The 25,751-nt window shown below is 46.8% G+C and overlaps 1 protein-coding gene across 1 annotated transcript in view; it reads right to left on the bottom strand.

Moving 5' to 3' along the window:
* SUPT16H (SPT16 homolog, facilitates chromatin remodeling subunit) overlaps window positions 1–25,751 on the bottom strand; it is a 263,510-nt gene that overhangs the window by 120,133 nt on the left and 117,626 nt on the right. The window contains exons 10-13 of the mRNA XM_069238275.1: window positions 21,298–21,410; window positions 18,635–18,700; window positions 18,142–18,243; window positions 17,712–17,827 (exon numbers count right to left, since the gene is read on the bottom strand). Of these exons, the coding sequence (XP_069094376.1) occupies window positions 17,712–17,827; window positions 18,142–18,243; window positions 18,635–18,700; window positions 21,298–21,410 (397 nt within the window). The remainder of the gene's footprint in view (window positions 1–17,711; window positions 17,828–18,141; window positions 18,244–18,634; window positions 18,701–21,297; window positions 21,411–25,751) is intronic.

The following is a 25,751-nucleotide window of genomic DNA, read 5'->3' as shown; positions in this document are numbered from 1 at the left end:
CACACTGTGAAAACCACTGCTTAGTTGTCTTCTACGCATCAGCTCAATCAAAGTATGAGTGCAAGAACATTTCAAATGGGCCAAAGCAGAAGGAAAATAGCCAACATTCACAAACAAAGAGGCATGCAGCTAAGAGTACTGAATGGCAGTCCTAATTTCTATGTTAAAATCGCAGTGGTTGAGAAGAATTCAGGAGACCACTTTGAGAACAGTAGCTTGGAGAAGCAGTGTAAAAGGAATGTGCAGAAGGGCTACTTGTTGAAAGTGCTGATTTATCCCAAAAGTAGCTTCTGGTCTGTGGAGAGTGCACGAAGTAGGAAAAATACCAAGTAGCTGGCCTGCAGATTACAATCATTGGCACATGCAAACGAACTTAAAGTTAGGCAAGAGCCAGCATTCTCTATGGTGACTGCCAAACAAAAAACAATGCGCCTTAGACTAAGGTATGAAAAATAACGAAAAAGGGAAATAAGTAATGCAATTTCTGCAAAAAAATAATAATCCTTTTTGGTTGGTCACCGCAGTTTTTCTTCATTCTGTTTGGAACTCACTTGCTGTTATCTTTAACTCCAACATTGGGACACTAATCCAGTGCGCACAGTATGTGATGTGACCCATTAAATATGACAAAATTGGCTTAAAACCCGACTGTACATTTTACTTGACTAAAAGGCCACATAGCACATGGTGCAGATGTACACTCTCGGCAGTGAAGTTAAATGCAACTTGTGGAATGCAGCACCTATTGTGCTGCTGACTACAGTGAAATGAAAATGTCACTTACCCAGTGTACATCTGTTCGTGGCATCAGTCGCTGAAGATTCACATGTTGTGCATAGCCCGCCATCTGGTGTTAGGTCGGAGTGTTACAAGGTGTTTTTCTTCAAAGAAGTCTTTCGAGTCACGGGACCGAGTGACTCCTCCTTTTTGTCTCTATTGCGCATGGGCGTCGACTCCATCTTCGATTGTTTTCCCCGCAGAGGGTGAGGTAGGAGTTGTGTTGTAGTAATAGTGCCCATGCAATGGAGTGACTAAGTATGTACCTATTTAAGGTTTAAATAATATATTTACAAATGTACAAAGCTTAAGCTAACTTCCGAACTGCTACAGGCTCCCGGGGAGGCGGGTGGGCACATGTGAATCTTCAGCGACTGATGCCACTAACAGATGTACACTGGGTAAGTGACATTTTCAGTTCGATGGCATCTGTCGCTGTAGATACACATGTTGTGCATAGACTAGTAAGCAGTTATCTCCCCAAAAGCGGTGGCTCAGCCTGTAGGAGTGGAAGTAGCTTGAAATAAGGTTCTTAACACGGCTTGACCTACTGTGGCTTGTTGTGCGGATAGCACGTCTACACAGTAGTGCTTGGTGAACGTGTGAGGCGTAGACCATGTGGCTGCCTTACATATTTCGTGCATTGGAATATTTCCTAGAAAGGCCATGGTAGCACCTTTCTTTCTGGTTGAGTGTGCCCTTGGTGTAATGGGCAGCTGTCGTTTTGCTTTAAGGTAGCAGATTTGGATGCACTTAACTATCCATCTGGCTATACCTTGTTTTGATATTGGGTTTCCTGCATGAGGTTTTTGGAATGCAATAAATAGTTGTTTAGTTTTTCTGATGTTTTTTGTTCTGTCAATGTAGTACATTAATGCTCTTTTGACATCTAATGTATGTAGTGCCCTCTCAGCTACGGAATCTGGCTGTGGGAAGAACACTGGTAGTTCTACCGTTTGATTTAGGTGGAATGGTGAAATAACCTTCAGTAAAAATTTAGGATTAGTCCTTAGGACTACCTTATTTTTGTGTAGTTGGATAAAAGGTTCTTGTATTGTAAACGCTTGAATTTCGCTTACTCTTCGTAGAGATGTGATGGCGATGAGAAATGCAACTTTCCAGGTGAGGAACTGTATTTCGCAAGAGTGCATGGGTTCAAAAGGTGGACCCATGAGTCTTGTTAAGACAACATTGAGGTTCCATGAAGGAACGGGTGGTGTCCTTGGTGGTATAATTCTTTTAAGGCCTTCCATAAATGCTTTAATGACTGGTACCCTATATAGTGAAGTTGAATAGGTAATCTGCAGGTATGCAGATATTGCCGCAAGGTGTATTTTAATGGAAGAGAAAGCTAGGTTAGATTTTTGTAAGTGTAGCAAGTAACCCACTACATCTTTTGGAGATGCGTGTAATGGTTGGATTTGATTATGATGGCAGTAGCAAACAAACCTCTTCCATTTGCTTGCATAGCAGTGCCTAGTGGACGGCCTTCTGGCTTGCTTTATGACTTCCATACATTCTTGGGTAAGTTCTAAGTGTCCGAATTCTAGGATTTCAGGAGCCAGATTGCTAGATTCAGCGACGCTGGATCTGGATGCCTGATCTGTTGGTTGTGTTGTGTTAACAGATCTGGCCTGTTGGGCAATTTGATGTGGGGTACTACTGATAGGTCTAGCAGTGTTGTGTACCAGGGTTGCCTTGCCCAAGTTGGTGCTATCAATATGAGTTTGAGTTTGTTTTGACTCAATTTGTTTACTAGATAAGGAAGGAGAGGGAGAGGGGGAAAAGCGTATGCAAATATCCCTGACCAGTTCATCCATAGGGCATTGCCTTGGGACTGCCTGTGTGGGTATCTGGATGCGAAGTTTTGGCATTTTGCCTTCTCTCTGGTTGCAAACAAGTCTATTTGAGGTGTTCCCCAGAGTCTGAAGTAAGTGTTTAGAAGTTGGGGGTGAATTTCCCATTCGTGGACCTGTTGGTGATCGAGAGAGATTGTCTGCAAGTTGATTCTGGATCCCTGGAATAAACTGTGCTATTAGGCGAATGTGGTTGTGAATTGCCCATCGCCATATCTTCTGTGCTAGAAGGCTCAACTGCGTTGAGTGTGTCCCCCCCTGTTTGTTTAGATAATACATTGTTGTCATGTTGTCTGTTTTGACAAGAATGTATTTGTGAGTTATGATTGGTTGGAAAACCTTTAGTGCTTGAAAAACTGCTAACAGTTCTAGGTGATTTATATGCAGTTTTGTTTGATGTACGTTCCATTGTCCTTGTATGCTGTGTTGATCGAGGTGTGCTCCCCACCCCGTCATGGAAGCATCTGTTGTTATTACGTATTGTGGCACTGGGTCTTGGAAAGGCCGCCCTTTGTTTAAATTTATACTGTTCCACCATAGAAGCGAGAGATATGTTTGGCGGTCTATCAACACCAGATCTAGAAGGTGACCCTGTGCTTGTGACCATTGTGATGCTAGGCACTGTTGTAAGGGCCTCATGTGCAGTCTTGCGTTCGGGACAATGGCTATGCATGAGGACATCATGCCTAGGAGTTGTAATATCATCTTTGCTTGTATCTTTTGTGTTGGATACATGCGTCGTATGATATTGTTGAAATTTTGAATTATTTGTGGACTTGGAGTGGCTAGTCCTTTTGTTGTGTCTATTATGGCTCCTAGGTATTGTTGTACCCTGCACGGCAGAATGTGGGATTTTGCAAAGTTGACGGTGAAACCAAGTTTGTAGAGGTTTTGTATGACCTGATTTGTGTGGTGTGAGCACCTTGTTAGTGAGTTGGTCTTGATTAGCCAGTCGTCTAGATACGGTAAGACTTGTATTTGCTGCCTTCTGATGTGTGCAGCCACTACTGCTAGACATTTTGTAAAGACTCGTGGTGCGGTTGTTAAACCAAACGGCAATACTTTGAATTGGTAATGTATTCCTTTGAATACAAACCTTAGGTATTTCCTGTGCGATTGATGTATTGGTATATGGAAATACGCGTCTTTGAGGTCTAAGGTTGTCATGTAGTCCTGTAGTTTTAGCAATGGTAACACTTCTTGTAGCGTGACCATGTGAAAGTGTTCTGATTTGATGTAGGTGTTTAGTATTCTGAGGTCTAGGATTGGTCTCAGTGTTTTGTCCTTTTTTGGTATTAAGAAGTACAGTGAATAAACTCCTGTGTTTATTTGTGTCTTTGGTACTAGTTCGATTGCATTCTTTTGCAACAATGCTTGGACTTCTATTTCTAGAAGGTCGGAATGTTGTTTTGATAAATTCTGTGCTTTTGGTGGTATGTTTGGAGGGATTTGTAGAAATTCTATGCAATAACCATGTTGGATAATTGCTAAGACCCAAGTGTCTGTAGTTATTTCCTCCCATGCTTGGTAATAATGACCTATTCTTCCCCCCCACTGGTGTTGTGTGGAGGGGATGAGTGACATGCGAGTCACTTCTTGGTTGTAGGGGTTTTGGGGCTTTGAAATTTTCCCCTATTCCTAGGGAATTGTCCTCCTCTGTATTGGCCCCGAAAGCCTCCCCTGTACTGTCCCTGGTAGCTGGACGGTGTTGCCTGTGAGGTGCTGGCTTGTGTGGCCTGACCCCGAAACCCCCCTCTAAAGGTTGTCTTGCGGAAGGTGCTGTAAGTGCCTCTGCTCTGCGGGGAGTAGAGTGCGCCCATGGCTTTAGCAGTGTCAGTGTCCTTTTTCAGTTTCTCAATTGTCGTGTCCACCTCTGGTCCGAACAGTTGTTTCTCATTGAATGGCATATTGAGCACTGCCTGCTGTATCTCTGGTTTAAAATCAGACGTTCGTAGCCATGCATGCCTTCTTATAGTCACAGATGTGTTGATTGTTCTCGCAGCTGTGTCCGCTGCGTCCATAGAGGAGCGTATTTGATTATTTGATATGTTCTGTCCTTCCTCAACCACCTGCTTCGCCCTCTTTTGTAGTTCCTTGGGTAGATGCTCAATGAGGTGTTGCATCTCGTCCCAATGGGCTCTGTCATAGCGCGCAAGTAGGGCTTGAGAGTTAGCGATGCGCCACTGGTTTGCAGCTTGTACTGCGACTCTTTCCGGCTGCATCGAACTTGCGGCTCTCTTTATCTGGGGGTGGTGCATCCCCAGATGTGTGGGAGTTGGCTCTCTTGCGAGCTGCTCCTACTATGACGGAATCTGGTGGCAGCTGTGTGGTGATGAAAACAGGGTCTGTGGGAGGTGCTTTATATTTCTTTTCCACCCCTGGTGTTATTGCCCTACTCTTGACCGGCTCCTTAAAGATTACCTTTGCGTGCCGAAGCATTCCTGGGAGCATAGGCAGGCTTTGGTAGGAGCTGTGGGTGGAGGAGAGGGTGTTGAATAAGAAGTCATCCTCGACTGGTTCTGAGTGGAGGTTTACGTTGTGGAACTCTGCCGCTCTAGCCACCACTTGTGAATATGCTGTGCTGTCTTCTGGTGGTGAGGGCTTTGTGGGATACGCCTCTGGACTGTTGTCCGACACTGGGGCGTCGTATAAGTCCCAAGCGTCTTGGTCCTGGTCACCTTGGCTCACGGTGGTGTGAGCCGGGGAAAGTGATGGAGTTTGTGCTGGTGAAACGTTAGTTACAGGTGGAGGAGAGGGTGGCGGAGTTACCTTTTTCACCATTTTTGTTTGTGGTGCTTGGTCTGTCTGAAACTCCAGTCTCCTTTTTCTCCTAATAGGGGGAAGGGTGCTTATTTTCCCTGTTCCTTCCTGTATGAAAATACGTTTCTGCGTATGGTCCACTTCGGTGGATTGCAACTCTTCCTCAAATCTATGCTTTCGCATCTGAGAGGCCAGTGATTGCTCCTCTGAATAGGAACCGGTAACTGGGTCGGTTGCGGGTCGTTTCGGCACCGAAACCCTGTCTGTATTCTTTTTCGGCTCCGAGGTGACCTTTTTTTGAGTCAAAACCTCTCGGCGTCGATCTTCCTCGGTGCCGCTGTCTTGGCGTCGAGCCGTTTCGGCACCGCTATCTCGGCGTCGATCTTTTTCAGCACTTTCTCGGTCCCGAGAAGGCTGCGTGCCGGTGTCTCGACCGGAGTCGGACGATCTCGGCACGGTTTCGGCCTTTTTCGGTGCCGATGGTCGGTCACCGAATTTATGGGTCAAGCCATGGCCTGGTGGCAGTGGCGTCCCCTGGGCCTTGTCACTTTTCTTGTGTGTTGTCTTCGACGTCTTACTCACAGTTCTTTGATCGTCGAATTCCTCGGAGTCCGATTCGTGGATCGAGAAGGTTTCTTCTTCCTCTTGTTCCTCGAACTCTCGGTGTGCTGTCGGCGTGGACGCCATCTGAAGTCTTCTGGCTCGACGGTCACGGAGTGTCTTTCGGGACCGGAACGCACGACAGGCCTCGCAAGTCTTCACTGTGCTCAGGCGACAGGCACAGGTTACAGACCAAATGTTGGTCTGTATACGGGTATTTGTTGTGGCATTTGGGACAGAAACGGAACGGGGTCCGTTCCATCAGCGTTGTTTTACACGCGGTCGGGCCGACCAGGCCCCGACGGGGGATCGAAAGCTACCCCGAAGGGCACCGGAGCTCTTCGATCTTCGATGCGGTGTCGATTCTATCTAAGCCGATCCCGAACGCAACAATACCGACGTAATCTTCCGATAGTTAGCTAACTTTCTGTTCCGAAACTCGGAGCGACTGGAACACGTCCGAACCCGATGGCGGAAAGAAAACAATCGAAGATGGAGTCGACGCCCATGCGCAATGGAGACAAAAAGGAGGAGTCACTCGGTCCCGTGACTCGAAAGACTTCTTCGAAGAAAAACAACTTGTAACACTCCGACCCAACACCAGATGGCGGGCTATGCACAACATGTGTATCTACAGCGACAGATGCCATCGAACATATATTTTTCTATACAAAAACCTATTGGCCTGGAATTGTCTCTGAGTGTGTGTTCCTCGTGTATTGCTTGTGTGTGTACGACAAATGCTTAACACTACTCCTTTGATAAGCCTACTGCTCGACCACACTACCACAAAATAGAGCATTATTATCTCTTTTTGCCACTATCTTAACTCTAAGGGGAACCCTTGGACTCTGTGCATACTATTCCTTAGTTTGAAATAGTGCAGACAGAGCCAACTTCCTACAAGGGGTGACTTATCAATGCCATAGGCAGTGTGGGGTTGGCATGGCACCCTGAGGGGAGTGCCATGTCGACTTAGTCATTTTCTCCCCACCAGCACACACAAACTGGCAAGCAGTGTGTCTGTGCTGAGTGAGGGGTCCCCAGTGTGGCGTAAGACATGCTGCAGCCCTTAGAGACCTTCCCTGGCATCAGGGCCCTTGGTACCAGGGTGTAGGAAGTTGGCTCTGTATGTGCTACTTCAAAGTAAGGAATAGCATGCACAGAGTCCAAGGGTTCCCCTTAGAGGTAAAATAGTGGTAAAAATAGATAATACTAATGCTCTATTTTGTGGTAGTGTGGTCGAGCAGTAGGCTTATCCAAGGAGTAGTGTTAAGCATTTGTTGTACATACACATAGACAATAAATGAGGTACACACACTCAGAGACAAATCCAGCCAATAGGTTTTTGTATAGAAAAATATATTTTCTTAGTTTATTTTAAGAACCACAGGTTCAAATTCTACATGTAATATCTCATTTGAAAGGTATTGCAGGTAAGTACTTTAGGAACTTTAAATCATAAAAATTGCATGTATACTTTTCAAGTTATTGACAAATAGCTGTTTTAAAAGTGGACACTTAGTGCAATTTTCACAGTTCCTAGGGGAGGTAAGTTTTGGTTAGTTTTACCAGGTAAGTAAGACACTTACAGGGTTCAGTTCTTGGTCCAAGGTAGCCCACCGTTGGGGGTTCAGAGCAACCCCAAAGTCACCACACCAGCAGCTCAGGGCCGGTCAGGTGCAGAGTTCAAAGTGGTGCCCAAAACACATAGGCTAGAATGGAGAGAAGGGGGTGCCCCGGTTCCGGCCTGCTTGCAGGTAAGTACCCGCGTCTTCGGAGGGCAGACCAGGGGGGTTTTGTAGGGCACCGGGGGGGACACAAGCCCACACAGAAATTTCACCCTCAGCAGCGCGGGGGCGGCCGGGTGCAGTGTAGAAACAGGCGTCGGGTTCGCAATGTTAGTCTATGAGAGATCTCGGGATCTCTTCAGCGCTGCAGGCAGGCAAGGGGGGGGTTCCTCGGGGAAACCTCCACTTGGGCAAGGGAGAGGGACTCCTGGGGGTCACTTCTCCAGTGAAAGTCCGGTCCTTCAGGTCCTGGGGGCTGCAGGTGCAGGGTCTCTCCCAGGCGTCGGGACTTAGGATTCAAAGAGTCGCGGTCAGGGGAAGCCTCGGGATTCCCTCTGCAGGCGGCGCTGTGGGGGCTCAGGGGGGACAGGTTTTGGTACTCACAGTATCAGAGTAGTCCTGGGGTCCCTCCTGAGGTGTTGGATCTCCACCAGCCGAGTCGGGGTCGCCGGGTGCAGTGTTGCAAGTCTCACGCTTCTTGCGGGGAGCTTGCAGGGTTCTTTCAAAGCTGCTGGAAACAAAGTTGCAGCTTTTCTTGGAGCAGGTCCGCTGTCCTCGGGAGTTTGTCTTTTCGAAGCAGGGGCAGTCCTCAGAGGATGTCGAGGTCGCTGGTCCCTTTGGAAGGCGTCGCTGGAGCAGGATCTTTGGAAGGCAGGAGACAGGCCGGTGAGTTTCTGGAGCCAAGGCAGTTGTCGTCTTCTGGTCTTCCGCTGCAGGGGTTTTCAGCTAGGCAGTCCTTCTTCTTGTAGTTGCAGGAATCTAATTTTCTAGGGTTCAGGGTAGCCCTTAAATACTAAATTTAAGGGCGTGTTTAGGTCTGGGGGGTTAGTAGCCAATGGCTACTAGCCCTGAGGGTGGGTACACCCTCTTTGTGCCTCCTCCCAAGGGGAGGGGGTCACAATCCTAACCCTATTGGGGGAATCCTCCATCTGCAAGATGGAGGATTTCTAAAAGTTAGAGTCACTTCAGCTCAGGACACCTTAGGGGCTGTCCTGACTGGCCAGTGACTCCTCCTTGTTTTTCTCATTATTTTCTCCGGCCTTGCCGCCAAAAGTGGGGCCTGGCCGGAGGGGGCGGGCAACTCCACTAGCTGGAGTGTCCTGCTGGGTTGGCACAAAGGAGGTGAGCCTTTGAGGCTCACCGCCAGGTGTGACAATTCCTGCCTGGGGGAGGTGTTAGCATCTCCACCCAGTGCAGGCTTTGTTACTGGCCTCAGAGTGACAAAGGCACTCTCCCCATGGGGCCAGCAACATGTCTCGGTTTGTGGCAGGCTACTAAAACTAGTCAGCCTACACAGATAGTCGGTTAAGTTTCAGGGGGCACCTCTAAGGTGCCCTCTGGGGTGTATTTTACAATAAAATGTACACTGGCATCAGGGTGCATTTATTGTGCTGAGAAGTTTGATACCAAACTTCCCAGTTTTCAGTGTAGCCATTATGGTGCTGTGGAGTTCGTGTTTGACAAACTCCCAGACCATATACTCTTATGGCTACCCTGCACTTACAATGTCTAAGGTTTTGTTTAGACACTGTAGGGGTACCATGCTCATGCACTGGTACCCTCACCTATGGTATAGTGCACCCTGCCTTAGGGCTGTAAGGCCTGCTAGAGGGGTGTCTTACCTATACTGCATAGGCAGTGAGAGGCTGGCATGGCACCCTGAGGGGAGTGCCATGTCGACTTACTCGTTTTGTCCTCACTAGCACACACAAGCTGGCAAGCAGTGTGTCTGTGCTGAGTGAGGGGTCTCCAGGGTGGCATAAGACATGCTGCAGCCCTTAGAGACCTTCCTTGGCATCAGGGCCCTTGGTACTAGAAGTACCAGTTACAAGGGACTTATCTGGATGCCAGGGTCTGCCAATTGTGGATACAAAAGTACAGGTTAGGGAAAGAACACTGGTGCTGGGGCCTGGTTAGCAGGCCTCAGCACACTTTCAATTGTAAACATAGCATCAGCAAAGGCAAAAAGTCAGGGGGCAACCATGCCAAGGAGGCATTTCCTTACACAGGGGTACCAGTTACAAGGGACTTACCTGGATGCCAGGGTGTGCCAATTGTGGAGACAAAGGTACCGTTTTAGTGAAAGAACACTGGTGCTGGGGCCTGGTTAGCAGCGTCCCAGTACACTTTCAAATCATAACTTGGCATCAGCAAAGACAAAAAGTCAGGGGGTAACCATGCCAAGGAGGCATTTCCTTACAGGTGGGCAGTGGCTTTTGTCATGACTGGACACTCAAAAGTGAACTCTACTTGGTCCCTTCTTTTACAAGTCTTCCTACACCAGGATCCACCTTTGGTTTCTTACACTCTTGTCTGGGTCTTGCAAAACCCTCTTCTGAAGTTTTTGGTGGGTTTTGGGAGAACTAGGTACTTACCTCTTTTCTCCTGGTTTCCGGGTGGGGGGGGGGGGGGGGGCGGGGGGGTCTACAGGGACCTCTGGTACTTCGCTTTTTCGGTTACTGGCTCCTCCAGCTCCCCAATACCAATTCCACTTCCTTCGGGGGGGGGGGCAGACTTTCGCATTCCACTTTTAGTATAAGGTTTTGTCCCACAGCCCCCCTCAATACAATGGCCTTCAGTCTAACTATTGTTATCACTGATTTCTAATTTGTGTATAATAGTGTGTTTACTCACCTGCTAGTGGAGTATTGCCTATATAGTATTTTAGTATTTGTCATATGTAAGGAAATGCCTCCTTGGCATGGTTGCCCCCTGACTTTTTGCCTTTGCTGATGCTATGTTTACAATTGAAAGTGTGCTGAGGCCTGCTAACCAGGCCCCAGCACCAGTGTTCTTTCCCTAACCTGTACTTTTGTATCCACAATTGGCAGACCCTGGCATCCAGATAAGTGCCTTGTAACTGGTACTTCTAGTACCAAGGGCCCTGATGCCAAGGAAGGTCTCTAAGGGCTGCAGCATGTCCTATGCCACCCTGGAGACCTCTCACTCAGCACAGACACACTGCTTGCCAGCTTGTGTGTGCTAGTGAGGACAAAACGAGTAAGTCGACATGGCACTCCCCTCAGGGTGCCATGCCAGCCTCTCACTGCCTATGCAGTATAGGTAAGACACCCCTCTAGCAGGCCTTACAGCCCTAAGGCAGGGTGCACTATACCATAGGTGAGGGTACCAGTGCATGAGCATGGTACCCCTACAGTGTCTAAACAAAACCTTAGACATTGTAAGTGCAGGGTAGCCATAAGAGTATATGGTCTGGGAGTTTGTCAAACACGAACTCCACAGCACCATAATGGCTACACTGAAAACTGGGAAGTTTGGTATCAAACTTCTCAGCACAATAAATGCACACTGATGCCAGTGTACATTTTATTGCAAAATACACCCCAGAGGGCACCTTAGAGGTGCCCCCTGAAACTTAACCGACTGTCTGTGTAGGCTGACTAGTTCCAGCAGCCTGCCACACTAGAGACATGTTGCTGGCCCCATGGGGAGAGTGCCTTTGTCACTCTGAGGCCAGTAACAAAGCCTGCACTGGGTGGAGATGCTAACACCTCCCCCAGGCAGGAGCTGTAACACCTGGCGGTGAGCCTCAAAGGCTCACCCCTTTGTCACAGCCCAGCAGGGCACTCCAGCTTGCTGGAGTTGCCCGCCCCCTCCGGCCACGGCCCCCACTTTTGGCGGCAAGGCTGGAGGGAACAAAGAAAGCAACAAGGAGGAGTCACTGGCCAGTCAGGACAGCCCCTAAGGTGTCCTGAGCTGAAGTGACTCTAACTTTTAGAAATCCTCCATCTTGCAGATGGAGGATTCCCCCAATAGGGTTAGGATTGTGACCCCCTCCCCTTGGGAGGGGGCACAAAGAGGGTGTACTCACCCTCAGGGCTAGTAGCCATTGGCTACTAACCCCCCAGACCTAAACACGCCCTTAAATTTAGTATTTAAGGGCGCTCCCTGAACCTAGAAACTAGATTCCTGCAACAACAAGAAGGACTGCCTAGCTGAAAACCCCTGCAGAGGAAGACCAGAAGACAACAACTGCCTTGGCTCCAGAAACTCACCGGCCTGTCTCCTGCCTTCCAAAGAACTCTGCTCCAGCGACGCCTTCCAAAGGGACCAGCGACCTCTGAATCCTCTGAGGACTGCCCGGCTTCGAAAAAGACAAGAAACTCCCGAAGACAGCAGACCTGCTCCAAAAAGACTGCAACTTTGTTTCAAGAAGCAGCTTTAAAGAACCCTGCAACTCCCCGCAAGAAGCGTGAGACTTGCAACACTGCACCCGGCGACCCCGACTCGGCTGGTGGAGAACCAACACCTCAGGGAGGACCCCCGGACTACTCTACGACTGAGTACCAAAACCTGTCCCCCCTGAGCCCCCACAGCGCCGCCTGCAGAGGGAATCCCGAGGCTTCCCCTGACCGCGACTCTCTGAAACCTAAGTCCCGACGCCTGGAAAAGACCCTGCACCCGCAGCCCCCAGGACCTGAAGGACCGGACTTTCACTGCAGAAGTGACCCCCAGGAGTCCCTCTCCCTTGCCCAAGTGGAGGTTTCCCCGAGGAAGCCCCCCCTTGCCTGCCTGCAGCGCTGAAGAGATCCCTTGGTCTCTCATTGACTTACATTGCGAACCCGACGCTTGTTCTAACACTGCACCCGGCCGCCCCCGCGCCGCTGAGGGTGAAATTTCTGTGTGGGCTTGTGTCCCCCCCGGTGCCATACAAAACCCCCCTGGTCTGCCCTCCGAAGACGCGGGTACTTACCTGCAAGCAGACCGGAACCGGGGCACCCCCTTCTCTCCTTTCTAGCCTATGCGTTTTGGGCACCACTAAGAACTCTGCACCTGACCGGCCCTGGGCTGCTGGTGTGGTAACTTTGGGGTTGCTCTGAACCCCCAACGGTGGGCTACCTTGGACCAAGAACTGAACCCTGTAAGTGTCTTACTTACCTGGTAAAACTAACAAAAACTTACCTCCCCCAGGAACTGTGAAAATTGCACTAAGTGTCCACTTTTGAAATAGCTATTTGTGAATAACTTGAAAGGTATACATGCAATTGAAATGATTCAAAGGTCCTAATGTACTTACCTGCAATACCTTTCAAACAAGATATTACATGTTAAATTTGAACCTGTGGTTCTTAAAATAAACTAAGAAAAGATATTTTTCTATAACAAAACCTATTGGCTGGATTTGTCTCTGAGTGTGTGTACCTCATTTATTGTCTATGTGTATGTACAACAAATGCTTAACACTACTCCTTGGATAAGCCTACTGCTCGACCACACTACCACAAAATAGAGCATTAGTATTATCTATTTTTACCACTATTTTACCTCTAAGGGGAACCCTTGGACTCTGTGCATGCTATTCCTTACTTTGAAATAGCACATACAGAGCCAACTTCCTACATCATACTATAATAAAGTATCTATTTTTGCAACACTGCATGGTTCCATCATGTGTGTAAGTGCTGAGTGACTACAGTGGTATTACATAATGTTTGCATTTCTCCTGGTTAAGTCTTGGCTGGCCCTCCACAGCTACCTCTAGAGAGCCCTGGCTTCCTAGACACTGCAGACCCTTCACTAACCGGGGATACCTAGACCTGGTTTAAGGTGACAACACCATAGGTGCTCACCACACACCAGGCCAGCTTCCTACATCTTGCACGTCAAATCTGAGGACCCACACAAGGAGACCCCCCTGATGCCCCCCACCCCTGCTGCACCTCCCCCCCCCCCCCCCAAATAGCCCAGGAGGGGAGTTTGGTCTCCTAGCAGAGCTGACCACCTATCCGGAGGGGGCTGTGACGTCACCTGCCTGACCTGTCCACTCAGAGGCTCCCAGGGGCCTCTACCCACCTTGGATTCAAGGTGGAAGAATCAAGTCGCAGCTACTCCCCTTTCCTTTGTCCGGTTTTGGGCCAGAGCAGGGCCTTTGGGGGGAGGGGGGGATAAATCACTGGACTGGTGCAAACCGGATTATGCAAGGATGGCACTAAAGTGCCCTTCAAAGCATACTGGTGACTTGGGGAGGCTACCCCTCACAAGCCATGTAGCACCTATTTCCAAGGGAGCGGGTGTTATCTCCCTCTCCCACAGGAAATCCTTTGTTCTGCCTTCCTCTGCCTTAGCTAGTCAAGCAGCAGAAGGACAGAAACCTGTCAGAGGTGGCAGCAGCGCAGGCTGCCCAGCAAAACCCCAGAAGACTGGTAGGAGCAATTCTGGGGGTCCTCTAAGGAGCCCCCAGAGTGCATGGAATCATACAACCAACACTGGCAACTGTATTGGGGTATGATTCCGACATGTTTAATAGCAAACATGCCCAGGTTTAGAGTTACCATTATGTGGCTGGACACCTCGCACTTAACAAGTCCAGTATAATGGATCTGGTGTTCGTAGGGGCACTTCTGCTCATGCAGGTGTGCCCTCACACACAGGTACCTGCACCCTGCCCTTTGGGGTAGGAGGGTATACCATAAGGGTGATTTACATTGACCTGGTGCAGCGACCTGTAGTGAAAAGTGTGCATGCACCTTTTCACATAGTTTGAAATGGCAGGCCTGCAGACACATTTTTCATGTGCTCCCATGGGTGGCACAATACATGTTGCAGCCCAAGGGGAACCCCTGGTGCCCCAATGCCCTGGCTACCATATACTAGGGACTTGTATGGGGGCACTAGTATGGCAATTGTGGGATGTGCAAAGTCATAGGCAACCAAATTCAGAGGGAGAGCACACAATCACTGAGGTCCTGGTTGGCAGGATTACAGTGAAAATAGTCAAAACATACTGACAGCAGGCAGAAAGTGGAGGTACCCATGCCAAAAAGAGGGTACTTTCCTACAGAGGGGAGACAGGGGCACTGTTCAAGGTTCGAAACAAAGGCGACAAGCCTATAAATGCACCCCCCTCCCCCCCAGGACATCTGAATTTGAAAGACATCCCATTATTACTGCATTAATTAATTTATTCAGCACAGCCATGACAAAAATGTGCACACGAATAATGTTATAATTTTTAAGTTCTGCATGCATTTTACCCCTTCTTCCGGTAGCCTTTTCAGCATATATGGCACACAGTGACTTAGCCATCATGCCTGTTCGCACTGTGGCCACCATGCAGCGAGAAGAGGCAAGACAAAAGAAAAAGAATATAGTTTGCCTATGCTGAAGTATGTCCGCAATTGTGCAATTACCCCTGAAACAGGGGCAGTCTGCAAGGCGTGACAAAAACAGCCTCAAGGGAGGACACACGTAAAGCATTTATCAATGACATCAAGTAAGTTCTGAAAGGCAAGCCCAAAACGAGTAAAAGTGATGGGCATGAGAGGGACGTGGTTAAAAGCCCACAATACTTACATCAGGTCAAAGCACTTGCGTGCCGAACCTAAAAAGCAGTGAAGGAGGCACCTGACAAAATTAGGACATTCGAACTCCATATAAATATGGTAATTGTATTATATAGCGCTTACTACAATCAAGGAGGTGCTGAATCACTAAACCAAGGAGCCCTCTGCTCCTGAACCCAAGGTTAGTCTAATTTTATTGGTGGCTATTAAGGATTAGTTGTGTGCTTAAAAACCATTACATGCATTCACTTCAGTTTCTTTGTGGTGGATTAAAGGAACAAGTTATCTTGGGTGGGAAGGGGGGGTTTGCATGTTATCGCATGCAGATGGCTGGTGTGATTAATAGGTGAGCTAGATGAGAACTTGTTAGGCTACGGTGGTATGTGCTTCAGGGAGAGTGATTGCGATGTAAATGAGTTGTGGGCAGTTTGCCTTAATCTGTATTACTGTATTTCAGCAAACAATTGTGCTCTGTGAGAGAAGGCATACAAAGGATGGAAGGGAGAAAAGAAAAGAAAAAAGAAGGAGATACAAACCATGTAAGTAAAATATATGGGTAACAGATGAAAACGTTGAAAAATGGTAGTGTGGATGCGTCCTAATTTTCACCCTCTGGTTTGGCTCCCAGTATTAATTACAAAAAAGCAAAGAGGTATACATATGGATGTGTTTTTGATTGGCATGACAAGATGGAGGGTGAGGACAGCTTCCTCTGATAGCTGAAATGCACTGCCTGCTTTTCTGTGGCTGGAGGATTGAGTTCCAGACACTCATGAGGATGGTGATCTCTAGAAATTTAATGAAGACTAATAGGAAGGAGGCTGACTGATCAGACTTCCTGAAGCACTGTTCTTGGTAGAGACGAGTGGAATCGCAGATATTATGCAGACTGAAGAAGGTATTTAGAGAAGGCCTAGCCTTTTATCTTCTGTAACTACACTTTCAGTTGTGCGGATGACAAACCTCATACCCCTTTATGCCTCTGTTGTGGGTGCTTCAGGCTGGAAACAATTCTGCTGTGATGGGCATCACCACACAAAAGCTGTGTCTGAAAAGGACATTTGAAAGCAGGACTGCCCCAAACCTGTTCTGAAGCACTTTGTGTGCGAGTCGAGAATAAACTTTTTATTGGTAGCCATATTAAATTTAAAGTCCTCACCTTTGCTTACAGAGCTTGTGAACAGAAAGGACATGGATATCTGAGGAAAAAAAAAAAATCAGCAAACAAAACGCTTCGGTATAGTGGTCAAAACCTTATTTTTGTGCCAAGGGTTAACAGGGCAAGGATTGGCTGTCAAATTACAGAACGCATCGCCTGCTCTGCTTTGGAGGTCGCTAGCGCCAGGACGCCTCTTTGGAGACAGCCAAGCGCATTGTAAATGTAACGTATTGTATCACTGTATTATTACCAACCGAATGTTGCACCTTGTTTTCCCGGTTTCAAACTTGTGGCCAGCTGCAGGTAGCAAACAGATTTCCGCAGCATGTGCATTAACTCACTTAGCTATCCTACACATTAAATTTAAAATGTACAAAGGCAAAAGCTTGACTCTTCTGCATAGTGTTGCTACTTTAAGGAATGCTTATACCAGAGGAACAGACCATCAGGGGGGACTCAGAGTTGTAACCACAAGAGAACAAGTATGTGCAATGCAATAGCTCTCGCATTTGCAGGAGTTAGAGCTACTGCCGTTGTAAATGCATAATTGGACTTTTCATGCCACAAACTGGTCAACCCTGCAACTAACTAAAGCACTCATTTATCCTCTTCCTCTACCTGGAGCAAAAAAAAAGAAAATGTTGCCATTTAGCATCCTAAAATAAATCTGCCATGCTAATTCCAGTAGAATACCCCCTTTCAAGTCAGACAGCCACGGAGGAGTAACAAAAGCCACGGAGGAGTAACAAAAGAAATTAGAGAAATGATCTAGAAGGGTTACCCAAACATTTCAAGAGTGTTAAAGGCAGGCCCAGGAACGAATGAAAGTGATGGGTGTAAGATGTGCGTGGTTAAAGCCAACCTCCTAGGTGGGTTAGTTATTATCTACAGTCTAATTCACATCTTAAGGCAGTATGATAGACAATGGATTTTTAAAAAAAAGTTTTTAATTTTGCCTTGGTCAGTCTTTAGAAGAATTATTTGGGGTAGTTTTCACATTATTATTTTGTTACCATAACTGTTTTGTAGACTATCTTTTAAAAAGGGCTACAAAAGTATTTAACCAAACAGGTTTCTAACAGATGATGTTCAATTCGCAAATAATAAGTGTAGTATTTTGCTGTTGTACAAATTGTCACAGTGCAGAATCGATAATAACTTATTACATGAACCTGCTTGAACACTAGTAAATGCTAGTTCAGACTTCAGAACAAGAATAAAAAGAAATCCTGCACAAACAGAACCACACATGCGAACATCTAGCATGTTGGAGTAGCCCCAAACTGTCAGTTAACAACCCTAACTAATATTCTTAACAATCTCCCCCAAAACTCTACTACAGGCTACTACGCAACACTGCCTTGACCACAGAAGGAGGCAACCTCTCATCCAAACCACGTGGTTGTTCACAGTTTACCAGCACCCATGCACTATACCATCTGCCCAGCTGCAACATGCTACTCACTTCTGTGTCTGCTGCTCCCCCTTTTGTTCAGTGAGCCTGCGTTTAGCTTCTTCATTCAACTGGTTAGCAAGCTCCTTCTGGTGAGCCCTTCTCTTCTCCTCAGCTGTCATTTCATTCTATTCAGGGGAAGATTGGGGGTGGAAAGAGGAGAAACAAGACAATATCACAACCAGCACAAGAATTAGGATAGATATTGTTGAGGTCAGGGTAGGGAGACTATTTAAAAGAGAAATGGTGGTGTTTTGGCGGCGGGGAGTTACCCTGTACAGTCCCTTGCTGCATCTTGGAGCTAGCTTCACACTACATCACAATAATGAACTACGCAAAGAGGTGAGAGGGGACTGTACATAAAACAGTGCAGGGCACCAAACATGTATCCTTAGCAAAGAAAACGTACTTCAGAATAAATGTGCTGAATAAGTAACTTTACCCTTGTCCTCTCTGTAAGCAGTGTAGCTCCACCACGAGCACCACGGCCCAGCAGCTCTTCAGCTTCATTTTTGTCCTCTTCCTCCTCCTCGTCATCCTCATTCTAAGTTGAGAAGAAACGTCACAGGTCATTCCCACAATTAGCAATCTCAAGCACCATTCGTCAACCAGGTACCTACACCCAGTCCCAAAAACCAAAAAGTGACAGTAGCGTGACAGATAGTCTTGTCAATGCCTTTTGGTTACAGATATGCAAGTGGGAACAAGTGACTTCACCAAGTGGCTCAACACAATCAGTGGACCCACCAAAGCTGAAGGACTTCCCAAACAGCCATCTAATAGTTATTAACATCATGGTCTGAGGTGGTTGTTGGATACCTCCGTCCCTTGGAAAGGTTCCCATAGATATTTTCAGAATGCTATCTAAATTCTGTTGACACAGCCAAGCAAAGCATGAAACCCTCCATGTCCTCCGTTCACCTGTGTCCTCTCACCTTTAAAAAGATGCCAACGTTTTTCACTTTCTTCTTGACAGTGGTGAGAACTGTGGCTGGCCCTTCCTAAACGAACAAAAAAAATAGAATAGTAAGTTAACAGCTGCATCTAAATGCAAAACAATGAAGAGATGGCAGCTCAACAAACTAGCACTGGCAAATCCAAAGTGTCTTTTGCAACCTACTGGCTTTGCCAATGATTTGCAGGTCAACATTTTTTTGTCAAAAAAAAAAAAAAAAAAACAACAACAACAACAACAACGGCACGATGATGCAACCACTGTTGCTGGTCATGACCTTCTGTAAGCATGCTCATGCGTAACCGCACAGAGCAGGCTAGGGTGCCACCAGAGATGGGTCATATGTCCATCTCAGTTCTTTACTTTTCTACAGTTAAGGGTTTAGCCTCTAGGTCTATCCCCTTAGCTAGTTTCTGAAGATTAGCATTTTCACTATCTGCATCATCTGGAGTACTGTGAGAAGTGTTCCCAGTGGTGTTACTGTCAGCAGGAATCATCATCCTCTACTTCAGCATCCTCTTCCCCATTCTCATTGGGAGTTAGTTTCTTTCCCTGCCACAACTATCATTTTCTGAAAACAACTCTTGGAGATGTGCTTTTGTGGGTTTAGACCTCATGACAAGTTTCCATGCTTGACAAGGGGCCTGAAGTTTAAGATTTTTGTAGGGGCCCAGGTTGAGCTGCTGCCTCAGTCATGGTTTTAAAGATGTTGGGACGCTTTTAGAAACTTAAAATTAAGTCTACTTCTAAAAGGGCCTAAAGTATTTTAAAATTCTAAACAGCTTGGACTGGGGGACTTAGCACAATGCCCTAATAGTTAATTTTAAATAGTTCAAAAAAAAGTAAAGGGGGTGGGAGGAAAACTAAAAAATATTGGCTAAAGACAATTTTGGATTCCTTAGTGGAATCACTTATTAACCGAGTGGTACAGCAAATGTTAAGTACTATATCCCCACTGCTACCCCCAATGTAGAAAGCTGGCTCTTTATATGGTATACCGTTCAAAAAGTCCAGGGGTTCCCTTATGAATGAACAGGGGCTTTCTCTAGCAATACCAAGGTGCTCTACTAGGGCGTAGTGTGGGTGAGCAGCTTTAGTCTCAGAGAGAAGTGTTAGACATTTGCTGCATGTACACAGTCAAATGATACACAACTCAATACGAAAATCCATGCCAAGTTCTAACAAGCATTTGCAATGGAACGGGTCTTACGTTTGCTCGCGTTAGAGCCATTATCGTTATAAACTCCTAACCGGACTTTTCTTGCCGCATAAGCTAATATTGAAAAGTATTGAGCACCACTGGAATACCGGGCTCCATGATCAACATTATTAAAGACCTTTATTCTGATAATTTTGCCAGAGTTCGCTGGGGTTTCGGCTGGCGATTTGTCTTCAGCTTTTCCTACAGCCCGTGGTATGAGGCAGGGGTGCGTTCTTGTCCCAACCTTATTTTCACTGTTCATTAATGCATGTATTCCATATCTCTCAGATTCCCATGGTGCCGCTCCAAGCTTGGGTGGGCAAAAGTTCCCTTGCCTTTTGTTTGCGGATAACACCCTGTTACTCTCACGAACTCCAATGGGCCTTTCAAGATTGCTCTCCCGTTTTATGGAGTTCTGTAAGAACCAAAGGTTGGAAATTAACTCAGTAAAAACAAAATATATACAATAGGTGAAGAATGAAGAGGCCGGTGTACCTAGAAGGTGTCCCCCTGGAAAGAGTGGGCACCTTCGATTATTTGGGTATTAAATTGGAAGACTCGCATCTTTGCCATGCTCATCGCCAGAAATCTTTACTGTGCTTGAAGCAAAGGGCGGGCGGCATTGTTAAATTAGCTTCTAGAGCTCCCAAATTTGCAATGTCTCCTGCCCTTGAAATATACAAATCTCAAGCCAGGGGGGGGGGGGCATTTATTTATGTACACTTTATAGTATGATTCACTTCACTTTGAGAAATGTTGATGCTGCCATAATTCTTATTGCCTTTAAATTGAATAATATAGACTTGAGGATATTAGAAGAGCTCTTAATTGTTTATATGCATTACTTAATCAAATTGTCATCTTAAGTAATACCTGTTGAGGCACTGTTGTAGGTAACCCTGGGGTCTGGGTTTACGGGATTCCCCTGCAGTTTTTTTCATCTCTCCTCAAACACAGGCACAGGGGTGCATGCTTTAATGTGATTTCCAGAGTCCTTTTGGCAACTCACCTTGGCATGGGTTGGAATAAAGACTGACTAAAACGTTCTAGCAGGGTGCAGCGATCACAGTGAAAAACGGTCACTAACTTCTTGCATCGCCTCTGTTTAAAAATTGTGTCCCCTTTTCTGCCACCCTATGCCTTCCTTCACTCTATAGCCTCCTACACATCTGCACAAGGCTCTACCATATCCACTCCCCATTTGCACTGTTCTCCAGTAAGCATTTCTTGTTCCTAGCCTTATTGCCCCTTCTGCCCACTTTAGATAAACTTTAAAAAACACCAGGTCAAGCTTGTTAAACAATAACTGACATATCGTGCAAAAGTCTAAGGGAAAAGAAAAATTTGAATTTTGTCTATGGCATGTTACCTAAAATGTTTTCATATTCAGCATTTTACTCTCCAAATGAACTTGTTATTTTAGACAAATATTCTGTACATACCTCGTTTACAAGCACAGTGTCACCGAGAAATAATGCGTAGGTCTTCTCCTCTGGTTTTTTACCCTCCTTGTTGGTCAGATCTGACAGACCCAGGTTGATGCTGAAAACCATTCCTGGAGAATCAGAAGCGCAGTGTTATACAAAAGAACCACGTGAATTTCAGAATGGAGCTGATTCAAACAGTTGAAGAGGCATTAGTGAGAGGGCATCTAAGAGCAGTCCTTCACCTGAGTAGGCCCACTTTAAAGTCCCCAGGAGACTGCCTTTGCTGAATATGCAGCAGACCACCTCCCAGACATAAATGGAATATGTGCATACAATACAAAAGGATGGTGGACTGAGTGCTGAAACTTTTCACTCACCCACCCCCAATTACAGATCTGGGTTAAATCCATTGTACTTTTGCTCACCATGCCACCCCAGTTTGGACCAAGCAATATGCAAATCAGTTTTGACCCTGCTCCCCATGGGAACTGTAAGGAAATGCCTCCTTGGCATGGTTGCCCCCTGACTTTTTGCCTTTGCTGATGCTATGTTTACAATTGAAAGTGTGCTGAGGCCTGCTAAACAGGCCCCAGCACCAGTGTTCTTTCCCTAACCTGTACTTTTGTATCCACAATTGGCAGACCCTGGCATCCAGATAAGTCCCTTGTAACTGGTACTTCTTGTACCAAGGGCCCTGATGCCAAGGAAGGTCTCTAAGGGCTGCAGCATGTCTTATGCCACCCTGGAGACCTCTCACTCAGCACAGACACACTGCTTGCCAGCTTGTGTGTGCTAGTGAGAACAAAACGAGTAAATCGACATGGCACTCCCCTCAGGGTGCCATGCCAGCCTCTCACTGCCTATGCAAGTATAGGTCAGTCACCCCTCTAGCAGGCCTTACAGCCCTAAGGCAGGGTGCACTATACCATAGGTGAGGGTACCAGTGCATGAGCATGGTACCCCTACAGTGTCTAAACAAAACCTTAGACATTGTAAGTGCAGGGTAGCCATAAGAGTATATGGTCTGGGAGTTTGTCAAACACTAACTCCACAGCACCATAATGGCTACACTGAAAACTGGGAAGTTTGGTATCAAACTTCTCAGCACAATAAATGCACACTGATGCCAGTGTACATTTTATTGCAAAATACACCCCAGAGGGCACCTTAGAGGTGCCCCCTGAAACTTAACCGACTGTCTGTGTAGGCTGACTAGTTCCAGCAGCCTGCCACACTAGAGACATGTTGCTGGCCCGATGGGGAGAGTGCCTTTGTCACTCTGAGGCCAGTAACAAAGCCTGCACTGGGTGGAGATGCTAACACCTCCCCCAGGCAGGAATTGTCACACCTGGCGGTGAGCCTCAAAGGCTCACCTCCTTTGTGCCAACCCAGCAGGACACTCCAGCTAGTGGAGTTGCCCGCCCCCTCCGGCCAGGCCCCACTTTTGGCGTCAAGGCCGGAGAAAATAATGAGAAAAACAAGGAGGAGTCACTGGCCAGTCAGGACAGCCCCTAAGGTGTCCTGAGCTGAAGTGACTCTAACTTTTAGAAATCCTCCATCTTGCAGATGGAGGATTCCCCCAATAGGGTTAGGATTGTGACCCCCTCCCCTTGGGAGGAGGCACAAAGAGGGTGTACCCACCCTCAGGGCTAGTAGCCATTGGCTACTAACCCCCCAGACCTAAACACGCCCTTAAATTTAGTATTTAAGGGCTACCCTGAACCCTAGAAAATTAGATTCCTGCAACTACAAGAAGAAGGACTGCCCAGCTGAAAACCCCTGCAGCGGAAGACCAGAAGACGACAACTGCCTTGGCTCCAGAAACTCACCGGCCTGTCTCCTGCCTTCCAAAGATCCTGCTCCAGCGACGCCTTCCAAAGGGACCAGCGACCTCGACATCCTCTGAGGACTGCCCCTGCTTCGAAAAGACAAGAAACTCCCGAGGACAGCGGACCTGCTCCAAGAAAAGCTGCAACTTTGTTTCCAGCAGCTTTAAAGAACCCTGCAAGCTCCCCGCAAGAAGCGTGAGACTTGCAACACTGCACCCGGCGACCCCGACTCGGCTGGTGGAGATCCGATACCTCAGGAGGGACCCCAGGACTACTCTGATACTGTGAGTACCAAAACCTGTCCCCCCTGAGCCCCCACAGCGCCGCCTGCAGAGGGAATCCCGAGGCTTCCCCTGACCGCGACTCTTTGAACCTAAAGTCCCGACGCCTGGGAGAGACCCTGCACCCGCAGCCCCCAGGACCTGAAGGACTGGACTTTCACTGGAGAAGTGACCCCCAGGAGTCCCTCTCCCTTGTCCAAGTGGAGGTTTCCCCGAGGAATCCCCCCCTTGCCTGCCTGCAGCGCTGAAGAGATCCCGAGATCTCTCATAGACTAACATTGCGAACCCGACGCTTGTTTCTACACTGCACCCGGCCGCCCCCGCGCCGCTGAGGGTGAAATTTCTGTGTGGGCTTGTGCCCCCCCCGGTGCCCTACAAAACCCCCCTGGTCTGCCCTCCGAAGACGCGGGTACTTACCTGCAAGCAGACCGGAACCGGGGCACCCCCTTCTCTCCATTCTAGCCTATGCGTTTTGGGCACCACTTTGAACTCTGCACCTGACCGGCCCTGAGCTGCTGGTGTGGTGACTTTGGGGTTGCTCTGAACCCCCAACGGTGGGCTACCTTGGACCAAGAACTAAGCCCTGTAAGTGTCTTACTTACCTGGTTAACCTAACAAATACTTACCTCCCCTAGGAACTGTGAAAATTGCACTAAGTGTCCACTTTTAAAACAGCTATTTGTGAATAACTTGAAAAGTATACATGCAATTTTGATGATTTGAAGTTCCTAAAGTACTTACCTGCAATACCTTTCGAATGAGATATTACATGTAGAATTTGAACCTGTGGTTCTTAAAATAAACCAAGAAAAGATATTTTTCTATATAAAAACCTATTGGCTGGATTTGTCTTTGAGTGTGTGTACCTCATTTATTGTCTATGTGTATGTACAACAAATGCTTAACACTACTCCTTGGATAAGCCTACTGCTCGACCACACTACCACAAAATAGAGCATTAGTATTATCTATTTTTACCACTATTTTACCTCTAAGGGGAACCCTTGGACTCTGTGCATGCTATTCCTTACTTTGAAATAGCACATACAGAGCCAACTTCCTACAGTATTGACTTAGGTTAACAAACCATTTTAACACCTAGTAAATTTTTTAAAAACTCAACTCACAAAGACTGTCACAATACATACTTTTGTTTCTCAACCTTTAGCAAAGTAATTATTTGGCCAATACTTTGTCAATCACTCCACAAATATTGGACTTGGAATCCGTTGTTGGAGCCAAGAATGCAACACGGCAGAACATTTGTAGTAAATAAAAAATAAACAAACAGGCTCAACTAATCACCAACTACATGTGAGGCAATCTTCCATTAAGGTGTTATGCCTAGGAATTTAAAGGTTTTCAGCCTTGCAAACATATGTGCCAACCGTGATCTACTAGAAAACATTTCTCTTTTCTAATTCTATAACTGTTAAACCTTGGCAATCTCATTACTGTAAGTACCAACTTTTTTCAGGAATCACATTCCATGAGTTATAACATACAATTGTTAAATAAAATCCTATGAAGGGCACGGAGCTTCATATCGATCACTATCACTCTGCGTTTTAGACAGTTAAATGAGCCACCAATGGCACCATGACTGAAGTTAGAAGTGAAGCTAGAAAGCAGAGAATCCAATAGAAATTCAGAACAGGGAGCAGGTGTAGGAAGTTGGCTCTGTATGTGCTATTTCAAAGTAAGGAATAGCATGCACAGAGTCCAAGGGTTCCCCTTAGAGGTAAAATAGTGGTAAAAAGAGATAATACTAATGCTCTATTTTGTGGTAGTGTGGTCGAGCAGTAGGCTTATCCAAGGAGTAGTGTTAAGCATTTGTTGTACATACACATAGACAATAAATGAGGTACACACACTCCGAGACAAATCCAGCCAATAGGTTTTGTTATAGAAAAATATCTTTTCTTAGTTTATTTTAAGAACCACAGGTTCAAATTTAACATGTAATATCTTGTTTGAAAGGTATTGCAGGTAAGTACATTAGGACCTTTGAATCATTTCAATTGCATGTATACCTTTCAAGTTATTCACAAATAGCTATTTCAAAAGTGGACACTTAGTGCAATTTTCACAGTTCCTGGAGGAGGTAAGTTTTTGTTAGTTTTACCAGGTAAGTAAGACACTTACAGGGTTCAGTTCTTGGTCCAAGGTAGCCCACCGTTGGGGGTTCAGAGCAACCCCAAAGTCACCACACCAGCAGCTCAGGGCCGGTCAGGAGCAGAGTTCAAAGTGGTGCCCAAAACGCATAGGCTTCAATGGAGAGAAGGGGGTGCCCCTGTTCCAGTCTGCCAGCAGGTAAGTACCCGCGTCTTCGGAGGGCAGACCAGGGGGGTTTTGTAGG

The sequence above is a fragment of the Pleurodeles waltl genome, chromosome 6 (genome assembly GCF_031143425.1).
Source record: "Pleurodeles waltl isolate 20211129_DDA chromosome 6, aPleWal1.hap1.20221129, whole genome shotgun sequence".
In the NCBI taxonomy this organism is placed as follows: Eukaryota; Metazoa; Chordata; class Amphibia; order Caudata; family Salamandridae; genus Pleurodeles; species Pleurodeles waltl.
Note: the sequence above shows the minus strand (reverse complement) of the source record. Positions and strands in the feature narration are given on the sequence as shown.